At 36.5% G+C, this 19024-nt stretch overlaps 1 protein-coding gene across 3 annotated transcripts in view; it reads right to left on the reverse strand.

The window, feature by feature from the left end:
- Positions 1-19024, reverse strand: part of cpne5b (copine Vb) — a 134506-nt gene that overhangs the window by 79142 nt on the left and 36340 nt on the right. For 2 of the 3 annotated variants that reach the window (XM_008409300.3, XM_008409302.3), the window contains exons 4-8: positions 17399-17445; positions 10878-10981; positions 8235-8274; positions 6345-6359; positions 2425-2501 (exon numbers count right to left, since the gene is read on the reverse strand). In XM_008409300.3, coding sequence (XP_008407522.1) covers positions 2425-2501; positions 6345-6359; positions 8235-8274; positions 10878-10981; positions 17399-17445 — 283 coding nt within the window. The remainder of the gene's footprint in view (positions 1-2424; positions 2502-6344; positions 6360-8234; positions 8275-10877; positions 10982-17398; positions 17446-19024) is intronic. The other variant, XM_017304842.2, reaches the window with a different exon arrangement.

A 19024-nucleotide genomic window follows, 5' to 3' on the forward strand; every position in this document is an offset into this window, starting at 1 on the left:
TGTGAGTTGTTTTTCAGATCGTTTTGTTTGTGTGATTAAAAGCTGTTGTAAAAATACAGTTTGGCAGGGAGTTGCGTTATCTCTCAGCTGCAGAGTCAAATTGAAAGAAATTGACTTGTCGAGTATTGCATTTTGTTTTTGTTGAACCAGTTCAAACAAATTCTGAGTTTTAAATAAATTACAACTTGATACCTGACATAGCATGATTAAGGTTTATCCTCTCACGTATGTTGATATTGCTGAAATCCCTTAAGGAAAAGGAAAGAAAAAAAAAATCCATAAAAGGGAGAGAATGCAAAGTTGCAGCAATGTTCTCATCAATTTGCGAAATTATCAGTGTTAAAGGTTTGCTGACATAAATATATAAATTTTTTCACAAAAAAAGTGCACACTTTAAATCTAAAAAAAACTATAATTTGAAAATATAACATTGTTGAGTAATAACTTAGGACTTTCTGCAAACTTGCACTACCAGATGCAACGTGGCACCTATCGCATTTTCAGAGTCACTGAAGGAAGTTTGGTTGAGAAAAGAGATTGGATAATTATTACTCCTAAATATTCACAACAGGTTGTCTCGTAGAAATAATAACAGTGTGTTTAAGTGTGTTTTTTTAATGGTGTTTCTGCATTACTGATGTTTAAAACTGTCTAAGAGGAGCAACCTTCAGGGCCATGAGTGATTACACTATTCAAACTTCATTCCAGTTTGATCACTGATAGTCAGATAACGCAATGCCATCTGTTCATGGGTACAAAGAGGCCTACGGCATAAATTACGAGTACTTGCAGCATTAAAGTTGCAAGTGGCTGAAATCACCTTCCTTAATAGGACAGCTGAACCTTAGAGTTAGGGCGAAGAGCAAATTCATGTGAAGGAACGCTTGTAGCAGAGCCACTACTAATTGGAAGGAGTTAGTTGAGGTTGTTCCAGCCTCTGACCAAGAAGTCTCCTGAGCACCTCAACTGGAGGTTTTCTGGGCATTTCCTCCTAGGAGACCCCAGGGCATACCTAGAATATGCTTGAGGGACTATACAGTATATCCCTAATGGCCTGTCACTGCCTAGCGATATGCAGTGCTTAGGAAGTGGGTGGGGCTCACAGCAGCTCTGCTCTGCTCGGGACAGAGCAGAGCTGCAACAGGACTGCTTTCACATGTGAGCATAAAAGTCTCCAATGACAGAAAAAAAGTCACTAGATTTGTCATTAGTCACCTTTTTGTTAAAAAAGGTCTGCAGGTATTGCAACAAAGTGGATAAGTTGGTGACAATGAGCTTCTCACAACCCTGCTTACGCCTTCCACTCATCCTCACATTTGGCCTCTCAAATTTTTAACCCAGATATTTCATGAATATTTTTTGAACAGCTACCATTTTAAGTGTGATAAACCCACATCAATATTTGTGGGCAACTGGTTTCTTATTTGAGAACATAAAAAAAAAATAAATAAATAAAAATTCAAATTCTTTAATCATCTCTTTAATCATAGCACGCTTAGGTCCAGATCAAGTTTTAAAAACCATATATTTGTCATTTCACTTCACAAAAAGCTTACAATATCAATCCAACGTCTCCAATGACATGCAGTAAACTTTGTGCAATTGATTAGGGGTTTTTAAATATCAGTCACTCAACAATTTGTTGGATGAACAATGAGCACGTTATTGTACACAGCCTCCGTTCTTATGAACCATTTGTTTTGTACCAGGAACTCTGTAGCAACTGAGACACTTACAAATTCTTAAGGGAATGCAGATAACATATTCAGAAGCAAGTTGCATTGTATTGGGTGCAGCCTTAGTTAGACTTCACCTGACGTGCACGATAGTCCAGGACACTAATGCTGATGTGGACAGATGTAGAAAGGCAGATCACAGGATGCCCCATTAACACTCCATTTTGCAGCGCTTGTGTAAGAGCACAGGCGGGAAAGACGAGCTGTAATTTAGGTAATTTTGTTCTACGCTTCTTCCTTTTCTTTAATGACAATAATTATCTGTGGAAAACATCTGTAGATGCGTTGTCTCCTTCCTCACCCCTCTCTTCTGGTCTGATCAGTGTCTTTTCCTCACATCTCTGTCTTAATCACCCATGTTTATTTTCTCCAGCTTGTCTTTACCCTCTCTTTTTTTCTTTATCTCATTCTCTTTCTGTTACTGATTCAGGTTCATTCCTCCAAAATTAGCATATGCGTCCTTCTATTTCTACCTATCTGTCAGAGAAAATGAAGCCAAGTTCCAAAAATGTACACCCAAAGTAATCCTTACGGCTGATTTAATGCATTTCAATAGAAATCATTACGTTCGCTTCCAAAATATATTTTTTTCTTGTGTCTTGACTCCCCTTTTTAGCACAATAAACTGTTTCCTAATCTCATTTGGAGTCAGAGAGCATGAGAAAAATAGCGTAAAATTCGTACTCACCCCAGTGGTTTTTCCAGTCGACTGGCTGGTGATCCAACAATCTCCCCGAGAGTGCAGAACATCTGACCTAAAAAGTCCTGGAGGGAAGCAAAAGGGAAAGTTGAAAAAAAAAAGGAGGAAGAGCAAAATTCTGGAAGCAAGTAGAAAGAGAAAAATTAATGTTTAGACTTAGAGACTGACTTTCACCAGATTTCATGCAAGTGACGATCTCTAGCACTGGTTTCTTCCAAGGAACTTGTACACTAGTGTTCATTCAAGTTTTGCAGATGAAAACCAAACTTTAAAATGTGCCTCGCACATTATGTGTTGATTCATGGTGGGACATTTCCTCACACCATGAGTGAGTGACTGATCAAAGCATTTTTCAGTTTTTAATTCACCATGAAACTTTCGACATTTGTCGAGTCAAACATTTGTTGTTTGGGGATTATGCGAAAAGGGGAAAATTAGAGTGGTTAACTTTTTCAATAAAAATAAGAAGCAGATTCTTTTTTTTTTTTTAGTCAGGCCTCTTTATTTTCCCATCCCTAAAATAAAACCAGTGCCTTCAGAAGTCACATTAATTAACAAACAAAGTCCTCCAGCATATCATTTATTTACAGCCCGATTACTGCTGGACTCTAAAGCTCTTGGACATTTCTTGCGGACGATTAGTAAGCAAACAGAGCCGTAAAGACAGAGAAACACACCACACAGGTCAGGAATGAAGATGTGGATAGGTTTGAGGCATGGTTAGGTTATGGAACATTACGAGCTGGATTAAAGCACATTGTGCAATCGATCTTCTGAAAATGGAACAAATATGGAAGAACTGAAAAACTATCAAACATGGCTATCGACTTTTTCACAAGAGGCTGGGTAGGAAGTGTGTAAATTAGAGGAGCAGGTACTTTGGAGGAGTTGAAGACACTGGAAACTCAGGTAAGAGAAACTTTTGTTCCACCAAAATTCTAGTGCAATCAAGAAAATAATGTTTTAAGAATCTATTACAAATTCCATCTATTGTTGGAAAAAAGTAAGTAGGAAACAAAGCAAACGTGGAAGAAAGTGCTCTGGTTAGATTAGGTCAAAGTTTAACTCGCTAGTCTGCATGTAAAAACTAACACTGCACACCCTGCTGAAGACACAATGCCCACCAACATGGAGGTGAAGACAAATTGCTTTATATGTGCTTGTTTTCAGCAGTACAAGCTGATTACAGTTGATGGAAAAAAAAAAAACTGATGGCGCTAAGTACAGTAGGGGTTCATCTTTCATCATCAGAGAAAACCTACACAGACAGACAGAGTTGTAATTTAATGGCTTTCCTACAGTAGGCTTTCCCAGTCAAAGTCCAAACCTAAATTCGACTGGTAATATGTTGCATGACATGAAATGTGAGGTCTACAGAGGCTTTCTATCAAAACTGAAGACTTTGGAAAGATGCTATGGGCAAAAATTTCAGTCTCTAGATGTGCAACGCTGGTAGAAACAGCCTGTGCATCTGTTTTTACGTATATTGCTGATCAATACAAGTTGTATGCAACTTTTTCAACACTTGTGGTGTCAAAAATCTTTAGTTCTTCAAAAGAAACTATCATTTTTACGTATTTGGGGCAACAGTGGCTGAGATGGTAGGGGTTTGTCGTGTAACCATAACCAGTGTATTACCGGGTCAAATCCAGGCTCCGTCAGTCACCACTATCACCGTGTGACTGTGTCCATGAAGAAGGGAATAACCGATTGTAGAGTAAAGCACTTTGGAGTACTCTGACTTGATGAAGGACTATACAAATGCATCATCAAGTCAGAGTACTTGATGAAGTACTCTTATCCAAATAAACATAAAACATTTTGAAGGATATAGTTGTAATGTGGAAAAAGCTAGAAACAAAGGTCTGAGTATTTTTGCAAATCCACACTTATTGTGACAATCAATATTACTGTGAACTCCTAAACATTAAATTCGGTGTGAAAAATTAAGGTTTACTGAAATCAAACACCACCCCAATCTGTTAAACTGACATAGAGCAATCAAAGGTCAAATGTAGCCCCAACATCTCCTGTAAAATATGCGTAGCAGTTGTAAATGCTATTAAATGTTGCTAATGTTAACAAATGATCAAGTGTCTATGACACTATGTGATAATTTGCAATGCAGCAGATGGTCAGTTGAAGGAAACTAAGAAATGACTGCGACGCAACGAGGATTGACCAAGAAAGTTAAAGCAATCGATGTGATTTTTCAAGAAAGAGTTTTACTTCTGAAATGCAGCATTTCAGTTTGATAAATATCTATTCTCTCAGTTTTCAAGTTACTTGAGTATTATGTGTTATTTCAATAGATAGAATGGAATCATAGTCCAGGCCAGCTTTATTATGGTCACCTATTAAATAGAGGAAAAGCTTTATGCTGTTCAAAAGGGCATTTCACTATGTTTTCCCTGGATGCAGAGCATCAGTTTTCTGCCTAAAAAAAAAGAAACAAATAAGTGGCACCAAGTACACTAATGTGATAATAATATGGAAACTGACCAGTTTGTGGGAGCTCTAGTGAGGGAAAGACAGCCAATGCCTTAAGATGTGAAAATGGGGAAAAATCTAAAACTATGTCCACAATAAAAAGATAAAAATAAAACTTTCATTGTTTAAAATGTTTCTTGAAACCTCCACTGTTTTCCCATGTGGGTGTCGAAAAATTGTGCCTATATGCACCCACACAAGTTCAATAATTGCATAAATGCTTTATCTACACCTGAAAAAAATACAGGTGTAGATAAAGCACCTGTATTTAACTCTAACATACTGCAGTATGTTAGAGTTTCTACTCTAACATACTGCAGAGTAAAAACTGCAGTATGTTAGCTTCCAGTGGCAAAATTGTGTAAACTCATGCAGATATTTGAAACCCAATGCCAGGATTAAACAGTCCCTAATTCTTACCATTTGAGGCAAATAAGTAAATTGAAAATTGCCAACCAATCCGTCCACATTAATCCCACTGAACCTGCTGCTTTCGACCTTAAAAACAATTGTGTTCTTTAAATTTTTTCTAACAAATGTAAATTCATATGAGAAAGATAATTTGATGATGAGTACTGAACTATAACCTGTTGTTACTGTGATGCAGTCAGAAACAACCCATAGTTTGTTTCTTCCTATTGAACACCACGGCTGTTTCACTGACTTGAAGTGAATGCAAGGACATGTGGAAATAGTGGAACATGTTTGATGATGTGAAACATGATCAGTGTGAGTGTTAGACATGGATCGAGACTTTTTAGATAAATAATATTTTCTGTTGCAACTACACTGCCTGCAAAAGTATTTAAACCCCTTGAACTTTTCCATAAACCTCCATGTGGTTTTACTGTTTGACAAAATGTGAAAGACTCCAATTAGCATAAAAACTTTGGCAAGGCATCGCATGTCCTCATCAGCAAAAGTTTCTCGATGATCACTTCGGCATTCGACAGGATGGCTGTAGAATCAGACTTGGAATGGGGTTTTTAGTTTTGCAAGGTGAAGCAATCCAAACCAAAAGTCCTTAACTTTGGCCTTGGCAGGCAGGGCCCACTAAATAATTCATCATCATCCAGAAATGTTTTACATTTCACAGAATTCTCTGCTCCAGTCTGCCTACTGATTGTAGTCGCTGTAAACTGTTGATGCCTGTAGCAAGTTATCATGGAAATACTTTTTTTTTTCTATTTATAAATTACAAAAAAGAAAAAAAAAAAAGACTTGACAGTTAAATTTTTTTTCCCCACACTGTGTCCTGTGTGTTTCTCTCTGGGGATTGGGAGATATTCAGTTGGCTTGCTTTGGTTTTCAGGTGTTCTAGCCTAATGACTGACATAGTCATTCCCTCTGAGAGACAGATCATTAATGTAAGACAGCAGCCATGCAGTGTGAGTGTGAGAGGAGATGCAGGAACCTACATTGAGTTCTGCGGGCTTCCAGAAAAGTTGGGCGGCAGCAGCAACAACAACGACAGCAACAACAGTAACAACAGAGCACATCATATACCAAGGCACAACACTATGGCAAATACCTAAAAACTCCTGTTTAAATTGACACCATGCGGAAGAACCGAGACACGGAGCTCATCACAGGTGAAGCTAACGATGGAAAATGCAAACCCCCGTTATCCAAACGCATCAAATAATCATTGGCAATGATTATTTTTCGTTCAAAACTTTTGTCAATGCTTTCTGTTACCAGTTTCCAGTCCTGAGTAAAGGAAAATCACAGCTCATGTGCTCCTAGTGAAAGAAAATAACATGAAGTATATAGCCTGTTGCACTGTTTAAAATGGAAACTAAAAGTCAAAAGCATTGCACTATCAAAGTTTTTAAAAGACCCTGCCACTGCAGGGATACTATAACAACTCAAAAAAGACAGTAGGAATAGATAGGAATCTATTTAATCTATTTAATAGAGGAGACAGCAGATTACAGTAAACAGAAACGCCATTAAAATCTAAGCCTAACAGTGGCGGTTTTTGAAATCGGCAAAAGGGCTCTCCGCCCAGGGCAGCACACTGTCAGGAGCGCCATGAGGCAAAAGAGAAAGGAAACTTTACAACCCGTCACCCCCTTCCACGCTCACATGCACCATCGCCAATCCCAAACAAGCTGTATTGTCTGTTTGCACCTTCTGTGTCATTCACAATGTGAGAAAGTGTAAGAAAATATTGCTACATATGGCAGGTGACCTTTGTGTTGGTTTCACAACCTGTGGTTCTGGTCTAAGGTAAATTATTTAACGTGTTTTCAGGGAGCCTTGACTATCTCTGGATGCATATCAATCATATATAACCTGGTTGTTGGGTTATTCTGCTTACAGGACCGTCTGAGATTTAACAAACCAACATGAACAGTTTTGAAAACACAAAAAATCCTTTCTATGCTCTCACAATATTATGAACACTGTATAATGAAATGAGCATAAAGGGTAATAGACTGGTCAATTATGGATTTATTTATTCTACAGTAATTACAAACAGTCCAAAAATGTGTTTAGAAACTAAGAACATTAAGTGTAAACATGACAGATTTGTTTAAAAAATGCTTTCTACACTTACTGTAAGAGAATGAGAGCAAGATGAATTACTTCTCTGAAATAGTTTTGTGTGTAAGGTGTTTTGTTGTCTTTTCATAACGTTTGCAAGACATTGAAGCTGTTGATTTGAAATTTGTGTTCAATGTCATTTTGTTTGTGTTTTAAGGGATACCATTAATTCTTTATTGTAATGTTTGTAAAGGATGTTTTTATTGTAATATTTGATGCGGACCCAAGGAGGAATAGTCCCTAGTAAAGTGGAGACTAGTGGGGAATAAATAAACAAACAGATCAATAAGCTTCACCTCTTAATGTTTCTCGATAGGATACGGTGGAAAAATTGTCTTTCCTTGCCAAATCGGCTTTTTGTTTGGAAAAGTGGAACGAGGATCTCACCCGGGGCACCATTCATGCAAGAACCGCCACTGCCCAACAAGATTGTGTTTAAAAAACAGAAAAATTAGTTAGCATTTGGATGCGTGCAAAATCAGGCAAGTAAGGGGTTTGTTTTATTCCACCTTCAGGAAAAAAAATAAAAATAACATGCTGCAAGCAACACCCACTCAAACCATGCAGAAAACAAAATAAAAAAAAAATAATAATAATAATGACTATTTCACAAGTTGCCATTCATCAGGTTAAATCGAGCTTCGACAAGCACTAGATTTTATCTGTGACAGAGCATTTCAAGCCAGTAGTTCAGATTTTGCTCTAGATTTGCTTCAATTTGTCTACGGTTCAAGGTTAAATTCAAAACAAGCACTCACATGTTTGGACAAGTCTGGGCTTTTAGAGTCCACATCATACCTGAGAGGGAAAAAATAAAAGACCAAAGCAGAACCTTTAGTACAGAAAATATGAACAAGTTGAGATATTTTATTGAACATACTCTCAAACAAAAAAATGAAATGGAACTACAAACCACTGCAGTCACTAGAAATAAAAAAGGAAATGTCATTTGTTCCATGTGCTTTGTTAAATTTTGGCCTTTGCTTTTTTGTTTCTGAAATTCAAGGGAATGCTGTCACAATCAATCACATGAAGGAAAGAGGCAACTAACTGTATAAAAGTATGACTTGAAACTAAAAGAGCAAAGAAATATGGTAACACAAAGACAAATACGTCATATTTTAATGTGCTAGACTGAAAACCAGTGTGTTTGATGAGGTGACCAGAAAAGCGTAATCAAATGTGTTAATTCAGAAGAGGCCAAATGAAAAGAACCTGGACCTGAGTATCTTCTCAGATGTTACCATTTGTGTTGCTCAGTAATTAAGGATGGGTTCAGCCCGACCTTTATTTCCTGAGAGGTGAACCTAATCTGATTTGCATGTGAAAGTGAGGGAAAGACAGTGTATGCGATGGCCAATATCAAACATATGACAAAAACAATGGATCCTTTTTATTCAGTAATCAGGTGTGTGTAACGTCGCATAAATCCTCTTATTTATTTTATGTTTGTTTTAACTGATGGACTTACAACAATTATAAAAATACAGTCAAACACTTTAACTCTGAGCTCTGAACTGAACAGTTTCCCTCATAATCAAGACGAACTGATCTGGAAAATGTTGTCGAGTGTTTCATGTTTTCTTTACATTTAAAGCCCAGTATTGGCTGCTTATGTTAACATACAGTCCCATAAAAAAATAATTCACACCTAAACATATTTTCCTAGAGCATATTCTTCCTTTTTTTTGCTCTGCCTGTTTCATTGTCTGTTGCACACTGTAGATGTTACTTCCTGAGGCTTTCTTTCCTAATTCATATAGATGTTGCCACTCGTCTGGGTTAATTTGTGAAGAACAGTAAACAGTGATTCTTGAGAAGAGGGGCAAAACAGGTCCTATGCATAAAGCACAAAATTTGAAATTTTGTGAAATAAACGTTTAATTTTAGTTTACTGTAAAGATTTCATGGACCTGCTACAATATGGCCTCATTCAGAATAACATCATATAAATTGAAGTAGTTTGGCATTTCGTCAACTCCGTCAGATGTGAACTCCACCAGAGTTTTTGTGACTCTTTCAGTGAAATTGTTGTCAAATCTCACTTAAATGTGCAATTAATTCATTTTAATGTATTTACATAAATTGCATTACTTCACATGTATCATGTTTTTCTTTTTACTCACTAGTTTGTCACCACCTTCAGTTCTGTGTCAACTCTGTCATGCACTGTCAACTCTGTCAGATGGACTTTTTGCTGTTTTTTGTTTTAAATATTTCTTTTGTTTCTTGAGAAGCATTTACCTGTAAAATTAGTAAAAATATCACTAATAGGGTATTTTAAAAATCATTTTATATTTATTTTTGTCAGATGGTGATGATAAAGTTCTGGGTCAGGTCGATTAAAAATGTAATTTTTTTAAAAAATGTTGCAACTGGGAGCCTGCACGTTAGCATCTTTACATTTCCAAAACATTATTTGTCATATTTGCATACGTAAGGTTGAGAAATAATTAAAAAAAATATGGGAAAATTAAAACCCATTTTGTCCCTATTCTCAAGAATCACTGTTAAACATGTCAATCCAGCAGATTCTCCCATCTGAGCTGTGAATCTGCATCTCATCCAGAGTGACTATGATTCTTTTTGGCTGCTTCTCTACTAAATGCTTTCTTTTTTTACCTGTCAGTTGTCATAGAGGGCCACGTTTTGATAGTTTTGCAATTGCGCCAAACTCTTTCTACTTCAACACTTTCCATTTTCAGGTGATGATGGATTGAGCAGAGCTTTGTAATACGATCAAAGCTTGAGATGTTGTTGTAAATCCTAACCTGGAGCATTATCCCTGACCTGTCTGCTTTGATCCTTGGTCTTCATGATGCCGTTTGTTTGCTAATGTTCTCTGACAAACCTCTGAGGCCTTCACTGGATTTATAATGAACATATTAGACATATCTAGACTGTGACTTTTCTGAGGGCAATTCTTCCCCTGGTTTAGATCAAGGTGTATCAGACTAAATTGGGGCTGAATTATGCTCTACTTTGAATTGTTTTAACCAAATTTAATGTATAAAGATTTAATGTTGTTCAAAAAAATGTAAAAGGCTCAAGTGGTTTCATTTTTACTAAGCACAATATACAAAACCAGAGTGGTTACAGGGGTGATTCGTGTATCACTTTCAGTTTACATATTTAAAAAAATAATGGTATCCAGCAATAAATATCAAGAACTGTCATTCTATTTTTAGGTCTAGCTCATATTCTATGCTATGAAACGTTTTTGAAGGTGTAAAAAAGTCATGACTGAAATTTGACACATAAGTTTGAAGGATTTATACCATTTGAACATACTGATAACATGGCTTGCATTATCTTTTAGTTATGGTGGTTGGCATTCTCATCACTGCTAGTAGATATAAAAGAGAAGAAGAAGACATAACAGAAGATTATAAATAACTCACAAGTCAAAGCGGAGATTCTGTTTCTCCTCAAAAAAGTAGTCCAAGATGTACTTTCTAACAAAGTCGGGGTTTAGGGTGTTGTCTATCACCTCCGTCCTGCCGAACTATGAAGGAAAAAAAATAGATGAAAGTCAGGAGACAGAAATGATGAATGGAGACAAAAGAAAACTGGAAAAACAACATAGTAACAAAATCTTTGCTGTATTAAATAAGGCCTTATTTTTAGTGGCTGCTGTGCAAAGAAGCTAGTTTTTCTTTAATTCCTGTATCCGCACCTTTATCCCCAATTACAAAAAGATAACCCACTCATCAAAGCCCTACAGGAAGCAAGAGATAAGTAAAAGATCCTGTGAAAATGTGTAGGCAGAGAGAAAAAAAGAGTCTAGGAATAAAAATGGCATAGGAAGTACAAAGAGCAGGCAGAAGAAAAAGGGATATTACTGAAAACTAGGGATTTTGGACAGAAAAGGAGGTGAGAGGATGGGGGAGGAAACAGCAGAGGTGGAGAAGAGTAGTGATTAAGGCTTCCTAATTAGCGGGATTTTCACTCCCAAGGTGCCAAACGAAGGAAAATATGGGCAAGAAAACACTTATAAAATGACACAAACCTTGCATGCTTAAACACAATTAGTTGAGCAGAGTTTCATAGGAGGTGGTGTCAAGCACACATAAAATATTTTTGCTGAAATTTTATATAGCACTCGATCAAGAAATGTGCTACTTGAAAAATGCTTACCACATTCTCTGTTTGTTGTATAGTCTCTTGCTGAATCTCTGCTTTTTTTTTAATGCCACTCTGAATTGTGCCCATAAAGAGTTTCTATTACCTTAAAATCTCTTTTATCTTTTTGTTAGTCAGTCCATAACTTTTGATGAGTAAGCTCAACTTAATAAGTACTTTTGATATTTTACTTCTGGACAGCAAAATCAATGACTGTGGTTGTTTTGGCCTCATTCTGTATTTTAACCTCTTTCAGTGAGAATAGCAAGAGGTGTTAGAGATTAAAATTGGATTATAAGCCACTATTTCAGGACACGCTTTGTATACTGTGATGCATCTAAAATATGGCTTTTTACCAACAGGTTTTTAAAGATTGGCCTACGTTGTGACGAAGAGGAGAATATAAGCTCAAGAGCGAAATTGCCTCAAAACGAAAATGACATTGTAAGTGACAACAAAAGGAGAGACTGAGAAAGTGTGTGTGAGGCTGTTCAGTTCTGACACTGAAATAGACGACTTGTGGTTTTGGAAGTTGAAGATAGCGATCGATGACTTTTTCTCATAGGTTACTGTGTTTTTTTAAGCAGCCAGGTTTAGTATTTATGTATGTTACAAGTACGTATTTAATTAAAAATTTTTTGTTTTTTTTAAATCTGTCTAAATATCTCATGTTACAACTGGATACCTGCAGCTTATAGACAAATTGTCTGTGTATGTACAGACTTTCTTTTCTCTTCAGAGTTATGGGTGTGTCTTGTAATCAGGTGTGTTCAATAGTCTGGAAATTACAGTAGCCTGTTTTTCCACCGAATGGTGGTGAAATTGATCACTGTTGGATGTTAATAAGGATTTTTCTCTTATTGCAGTAAAAACGCTGACAGTATAAACTCCGGGCACTTACGAGAACATGACACATTGTTTACTACCTCCTTGCTTGGTTTAATACCTCTTTTTCCAAAGAACCCACTAACTGACTTGTGTAAGTGGGAAACGGAAATAAAAGGCAGAAATTGAATCTGTGCTGCACCTTGAGTCTCCGAGAGACCCCGAGGTGTTGATGAAGCTGTGAGCACATGTTAGTAAAGAGGCGGGTGATGGTTAAAGATGAGCTCTGTAATGTGATTTCCCCACTGAGTGGAGGAGACAATACTGTTCTGCAGAGTTCATTAGATGCCGCATGACTGCAGGAGTTGGCTAATGAGAATCTGGCATGAAGTCCCTGAGTTTTCACCCTCACTATGTCACACACATACGCAAACTGAGTCTCCACAGATGTGTTGCACATGTGGGTAACTTGGCTAACTGAACTCTTCAGGCAACAGCTAGACTTTAGAGTGCCTGATGTTAGAATCTGAACATGCCTCCAAAAGCACTGTCACACTGTGGGTGTTTGTTTTTTTTTAATATGTGCCCACCAAAGTAGGGCAATAAAAAAATGCGAGGATAATTCTTTGCCTTGGTGGTGGGTCTTCAGTCCCAAACTTGACCAAAATTTTATTATCTTCTTCCCCGGAGCACACACAAACCACAGTTGGAGATTTGTGTTGTTTCTTTGACCAACATGGGATTTTACTGTCCTCTTGGGTTGTTGAGTAGACGGTTGCATACTGCTGCAATAATGAGCTTGGCGGCTTCTTCTGCTTTCACAGGCAGAGGTAAATGACACTAGTGTGAATTAGTGTGAGACGAGCCTTTTTTTTTTTTCCGGCTGTGGCCTTCACTTAAAAAAATCTCTGTTGTGTATGCAACAATTGCTCAACACCAACGAAAAGAGAAACACACTTCAAGCAGAAAAAGCATTCTGTAAACCCCCAGGAAAAAAAGAGCATCAGGAGCATTCTGGCTGGTCGGGGAGGAATTTTCATAGAGATGCTAAAAGTGTTGTGTGTCTAAATGCGAAAAAAAAAAAAAACTAATCCAGGGCTTGGCTTGAGCTTGGAGCTTGAGCTATTTTTGCATGATTTTTAGACAGAATAACACACAGAAATGTAGACATACAATTAAAAAAATCCAAAATGTTTTATTGTATGTGTACAATATTTATTATAACTAACACTATAATATGTTTATTTTTTTCTGTAAGATGTTAATTTAGACTCTCCCACATTTATGCTCTCTTGAAATATCATACAAGCATATCACTTATGAAACCAGTCCACAACAATGCTAAAGAAATTGCAAGAAATGCTCTTAAGTTTTGTGTTAGATGGCGGCATTGACTGTAGACTTAAAAAAAACAACACAGTGGACCAATACAAGCAGACATGCCACCACAAATAATCACAGATTGCTGAAACCTTTCACAGGACTTCAAGTGATGCAGATCCTGCATCCTGGTATTGGTACCTATCACACTTTCTACAAATGTCCTATGATACACCACTCTGTGAACAACAAGCTTCTACAGCAAAGACCCCTTGCAGCTTATCCTTTTGGTGGAGGGTGTCAACCTCTTCCTTCTGGATTATCTGTTTAACCATTTGGGGTGCATTCACACCAGCCCTGTTCAGTCAGCTTTAATTGAACTCTAGATTCCAGACTTTTCAGTCTGTTTTAGGGAGGTGTGAATGTGCAAACAAACTCTATTGTGGACCAAAAAAAAAATAAAACCTCTGGTCTCAGTTCGATTGAAGTGAACTCTGGCACGGTTTGAATATGCAGATGCAAGTGGGTCAAACACTGTTTTAAAGGGAAGAAGTGAATTATAGTGCAGGACTTTCTGGGTAAATACTACCAAAGCAAACTCGCATGTCTAGAGCTAGAGGGAGAAATTGTTGGTGGTCTTTTACCAAAGCCGAAATAAAATCCTACAACCACTGCAATCTGACGCCACATCATTTCATGAAGAAGAAAGTTGATCTCATGTTGTCTTTGGAGGTTTTTTTTTATGTAATTTCTTTCTGAAAATGTAACAAATGTTGAAATTTTAGTATCCAATCCAACTAATTCTACCAAACTATCAGGCATAAAAATACCCTTAAAAACTCAGGAAATATCTGCAGGTGCTTTGAGTTGATTACCTTATTATGATGTGACACCATGAGTTTCCAATATTTAAGTTTTTACAATATTTACATTTTTTAAGACTTTCAATGTTGGGTATTTACAGTCTGTGGTAGTTTCTTTTTTCCTATGGGTTTGTCATGAAGCTGTAATTGTAATGCTTTTTTTCCAAAGAAATGTAGCAGATAAACTCTACAGGGCATGCCATTTAACTGTGTGGGTTTAAAAATTCTCAGCTATTAAACTGCAATGGAGTTATAAATCTTTTCCACTGAACCAAAATTATTAAACTTTCTGGGGAAAATAGCTGGTGGTTGAGTGCAGTCAGTCAAAGCAAGAAATTGCTTTAAAGTATTTTCAGACCAATCTCGAGCAGAGTACCGTGGTGTATTGGGTAATGTCCATCTGGGAAAAAAAAGACCAGAGGGCACACAAAAATCTTGGTAATTTAAGATAAGCCAAAAAGGATACACATAACGTTTATCAAGAATCTTCTGCATGATCTACCACCTGGAGGAAATGTAAATAGTCATTTATTGTGGCCGAGACTTGACCTGTGTGCTGCAGGGTACCGTCAGAAAATACTTTGCTTTACAGTGCCTTGAGAAAGTATTCTTACCTCCTGAACCTTTTCACTTTTGTGATAAAAATTCTCGGCGAAAGACAGAGGAATTATTATTTTATGCAACATTCATCTAAATTGTCTTTCTTACTCTGACACCACTAAATAAAATCCAGAAATCAATATGTACCTAATTAGTAATTAGACAAAATGTGTCATTTAACCTGATTAGACATGCAGCTGTTCTTTATCAATTGCATCTGTAAAGGTAGTGAAAGGTGGCTCTACAAAGTATTAACTCAGAAATGCAGAATATATATGCATCCCATAAAAAGCTTTAATTTGTTAAAAAAAAAAGGAATAAAATAAAATAAGATTAGTCAAATTACAAAAATTATACACAACTTTGTGTTTACCTTTGACATGAGCTTCAATAAAACACTTTGCAGTTGTTATGTGGCAAAATGTAAAAATACCTTTGGGAAGCACCATATTTCCTGAATCAGATGTGTTCACTATCACTTGTCAAAACTGCATTTTTAGAGATAAAGGCATTTTCCTTACAAATCCAATTAGGAATTCAAAAGTGTCCTAAAGAATAGTGAGAAGTCATTTTTTTTTTACATAAAATGTATTATGTCCTTTGAATTATGTGATTCATTACCTGAACTGAAAAGAGTGGGAGGAAAGAAGAAAACCTTTAGCAGTGGAGTCTACATCTTTTTACATAAATGTATTAAAGAATGCATAGGTTATGCTAAAGCTACATTTGGAAAAAAAAGCCTACACACACACACACACACACACACACACACACACACACACACACACACACACACGCACACACACACATGCAGTCATCTATTAATTGTGTAATTAAACATTTGAGCAACAAATATGGACAATAAAATATAATATATTTACATCTGGCTTATTTTAATGAGACATGTCCCTGTGTTAAATATAACAGTTTTATCTGGTGTCTTTGTAAAATGTGTGATTAAAAACATATGTAACTAAGTATCTCTCACCAGATTGATGTGTATTTCTGGTCTACATCAAAATAACAAAATTCAAACTAAGATGGCAATGAATAGTCAATATTTTTTCTATAAACTCGGTCAAGAAGGAGTAGGTCGCTCACCAGAGCAGTGAACTTGCTTGTGTTTTACATTTTTGAATAACTTTGAGGTTGATAATTGTTAAAAGGTAAAAAAAAAAATGATTTTGAAAGAGCCATTCAGTTCTTTAACCTATCTTTTTGTTAGTTCTAAGAGTTTCTAAATTAATATTCTGTGTCAATGTTCTGATTTTTAAATATCAGAACAATGTTCTGATTAAATGTTTGTTACCTTGTGGGTGTGTCTTTTGTGGCAGCCATCTTGAGTTCCTGCTAAAGAGGAGGCCCGCCCCAACCCAGCTCTTTTATAGGAGGTGTGTTGATAAGAGCTGGAGTTTGATTGGTTGAAACTTAAAGTAATTAAAAGAATGAAATGACTTTGCTGAAATTTTATTACTGAGAAGTAAAGAACAGAATAAACTGTTAGAACAGACTCGACAGACTATTTTGACTCTATATGTTTGTTCTCAACTTGAAAGGTTTTAATGAAATTGATGCTTCTTCTCATCAAGACTCATATTAAACTATTTTTTCACAACTACAGATGTTTTTTTTTCTTCCCACTGTAATTAGATACATAAAATAAGAAATACATATAGATATAGTTGTCCACTTGTGTATGTTGTTTATTTGTATCTACTTTAAACCAGCCTCTTTTCTGTTCCCTGGATAAGCAGTGTCAACGCTGAAACCTGCCTGGATTATTAGGGCTATTTACAAGACAAACAAATAGATCACATGACAAAGAGAGAACTGGTGCTCATACTAAATAAGCTACATAAACTAAACAAGTATAATGAGAATAGTATTAATCCCTCGACAGAGAGCTTTTTAGTCCCCAAAATGCCAACATATTGATCATCCCCTTCATTTTTCTTTCTTTTGCTTCAAAAGCCCCAATTAGGGGAATGTTTCTCTGACATTTTCAGAAAAATGATGCTTGAGAAGCTTTTAATAAATCGGTATAATAAACTGCTGTAAGCCCATAGTGAAACAGCTACTGAAATGTTATGTCTTAACCAAAGTACTGCAGGTTAGTTAGAAAGGATTCATTTCTTGTTTGTTTTTTGTTTTTTTTTGCTTTGACGTAAGTGTGTGATTGTGTGTACACTCACCTCTCTCCACTGTTTGGTTTCAACACCCTGTGTATACAGTACGCACACTGTGGGGTGGAAAAAGTACAAAACAGCAATAAAAATAATACATTTTGTGCAGGAAATATTGGAAACATAAAACAGAGAGAAAGACCAAATAAAAAAATACAGCCAGTTCAAACAAAGTGATAATATAAGAAGTTGAATTCAAGTAATAGCTCTTAAAAGCAGGGGTTCCCAAACTTTTTCCTGTGAGGGCCACATAACTTTTCCCTTCTCTGGTGGGGGCTGGAGTCAGTTTGTAACAGAAAAGGTGTGACGATTGCAGGAGTGCCTAAATGTAAAATGTATTGCTTTCCAGAAAGCACAATCAAATAACCCTCTCTGGGTTCTTCACAGAACAGATGTCAGGAAATAAATAACACTATTAATGAAATAAATAATAACCAAATAACCCTCTCTGGGTTCTTCACAGAAAAAAATCCAGGAAATAACACTATTTATGAAATAAATACCGTATTTTTCGGACTATGAGCCCAAAATTGTTGTTTTTTTGAAAACCCAGTAAACATACACATATAAGCCGCACCGGGCTAAAAGCCGCAGATATCTCTGCCACTCTAAGTTTTCCACAATTTTGCAGGGTGAAAGAATCACCTGACTTATTCCAAGAGACGAAAGTTGCAGCAGAGGGGGGCGGACAACCAAAATTTGAGTCATAACAGATCAATTGAATATCACATTTGTTACGGTTGAAAAATAAAAAGTTGCTAAGTTTAGAATTAACCGAACTGATTACGGTAGTTTCCAAACGGTAACTGTAAAAGTAAAAGTGCTGATCCTTTGTGTCTGCTACTAGCATGTGCTAAATGAAAATGGGCGCCTTCTTCTTATTCTTCTTCTTCTTCTTTGGATTTCAATGGCAGCTTGCATTCATTATTGTTGCACTACTGCCATCTACTGGATCCTAATATCTATACCTCAAATTCTCATAATGATCCCAGTATTATTTAAAAAACAAAAAAATCTTCTTTTTCCCCTCAATACTATTTAACTGATCAACAACATTCTCAAATTTCAATTCCCTATTAAAACCTAATTCCGTTTTAATGGGCGCTTTCTTCTTTTATTTCCAATTTTGACTTCCAATGATTCACTTCCTGCTAAAGAGCCCCCTGGTGGTTGAAGAAAAATCTTCATATAAGCCGCACCGGGCTATAAGCAGCATGGTTCAAAGAGTAGGAAAAAAGTAGCGGCTTATAGTCCGGAAAATACGGTATATGAAAAAAAATCTAAATGCTCTCTGGTATTGTCCAGGGGGCCAGACCAAATGTGGAGGCGGGCCGGATCTGGTCTGCAGGAAATAGTTTGGGGACCACTGTCTTAAACTAAAACAAAGATTCTCAGAAATGACAGGACGCCAAAACCTTTAACCTGCAGTACACACTTTTTATATTTAAAAAACGACGCCTTCAAAATTATAAATATGTTGTGACAGTAAAGGACAAGACAATCTGAAAAAAACAAATTATTTTGCTTTCTCAAAATAATTTGTAATCTTCACAAATACACACCAAAGACAGTGGATAAAGGATTTTTCTACTAAGACAAGTTGCTTCTCTGCCATTATCACGTTGAGCAGCACGT

Source organism: Poecilia reticulata, chromosome 5 (genome assembly GCF_904066995.2).
Source record: "Poecilia reticulata chromosome 5, P_reticulata-male-v2, whole genome shotgun sequence".
In the NCBI taxonomy this organism is placed as follows: domain Eukaryota; kingdom Metazoa; phylum Chordata; class Actinopteri; order Cyprinodontiformes; family Poeciliidae; genus Poecilia; species Poecilia reticulata.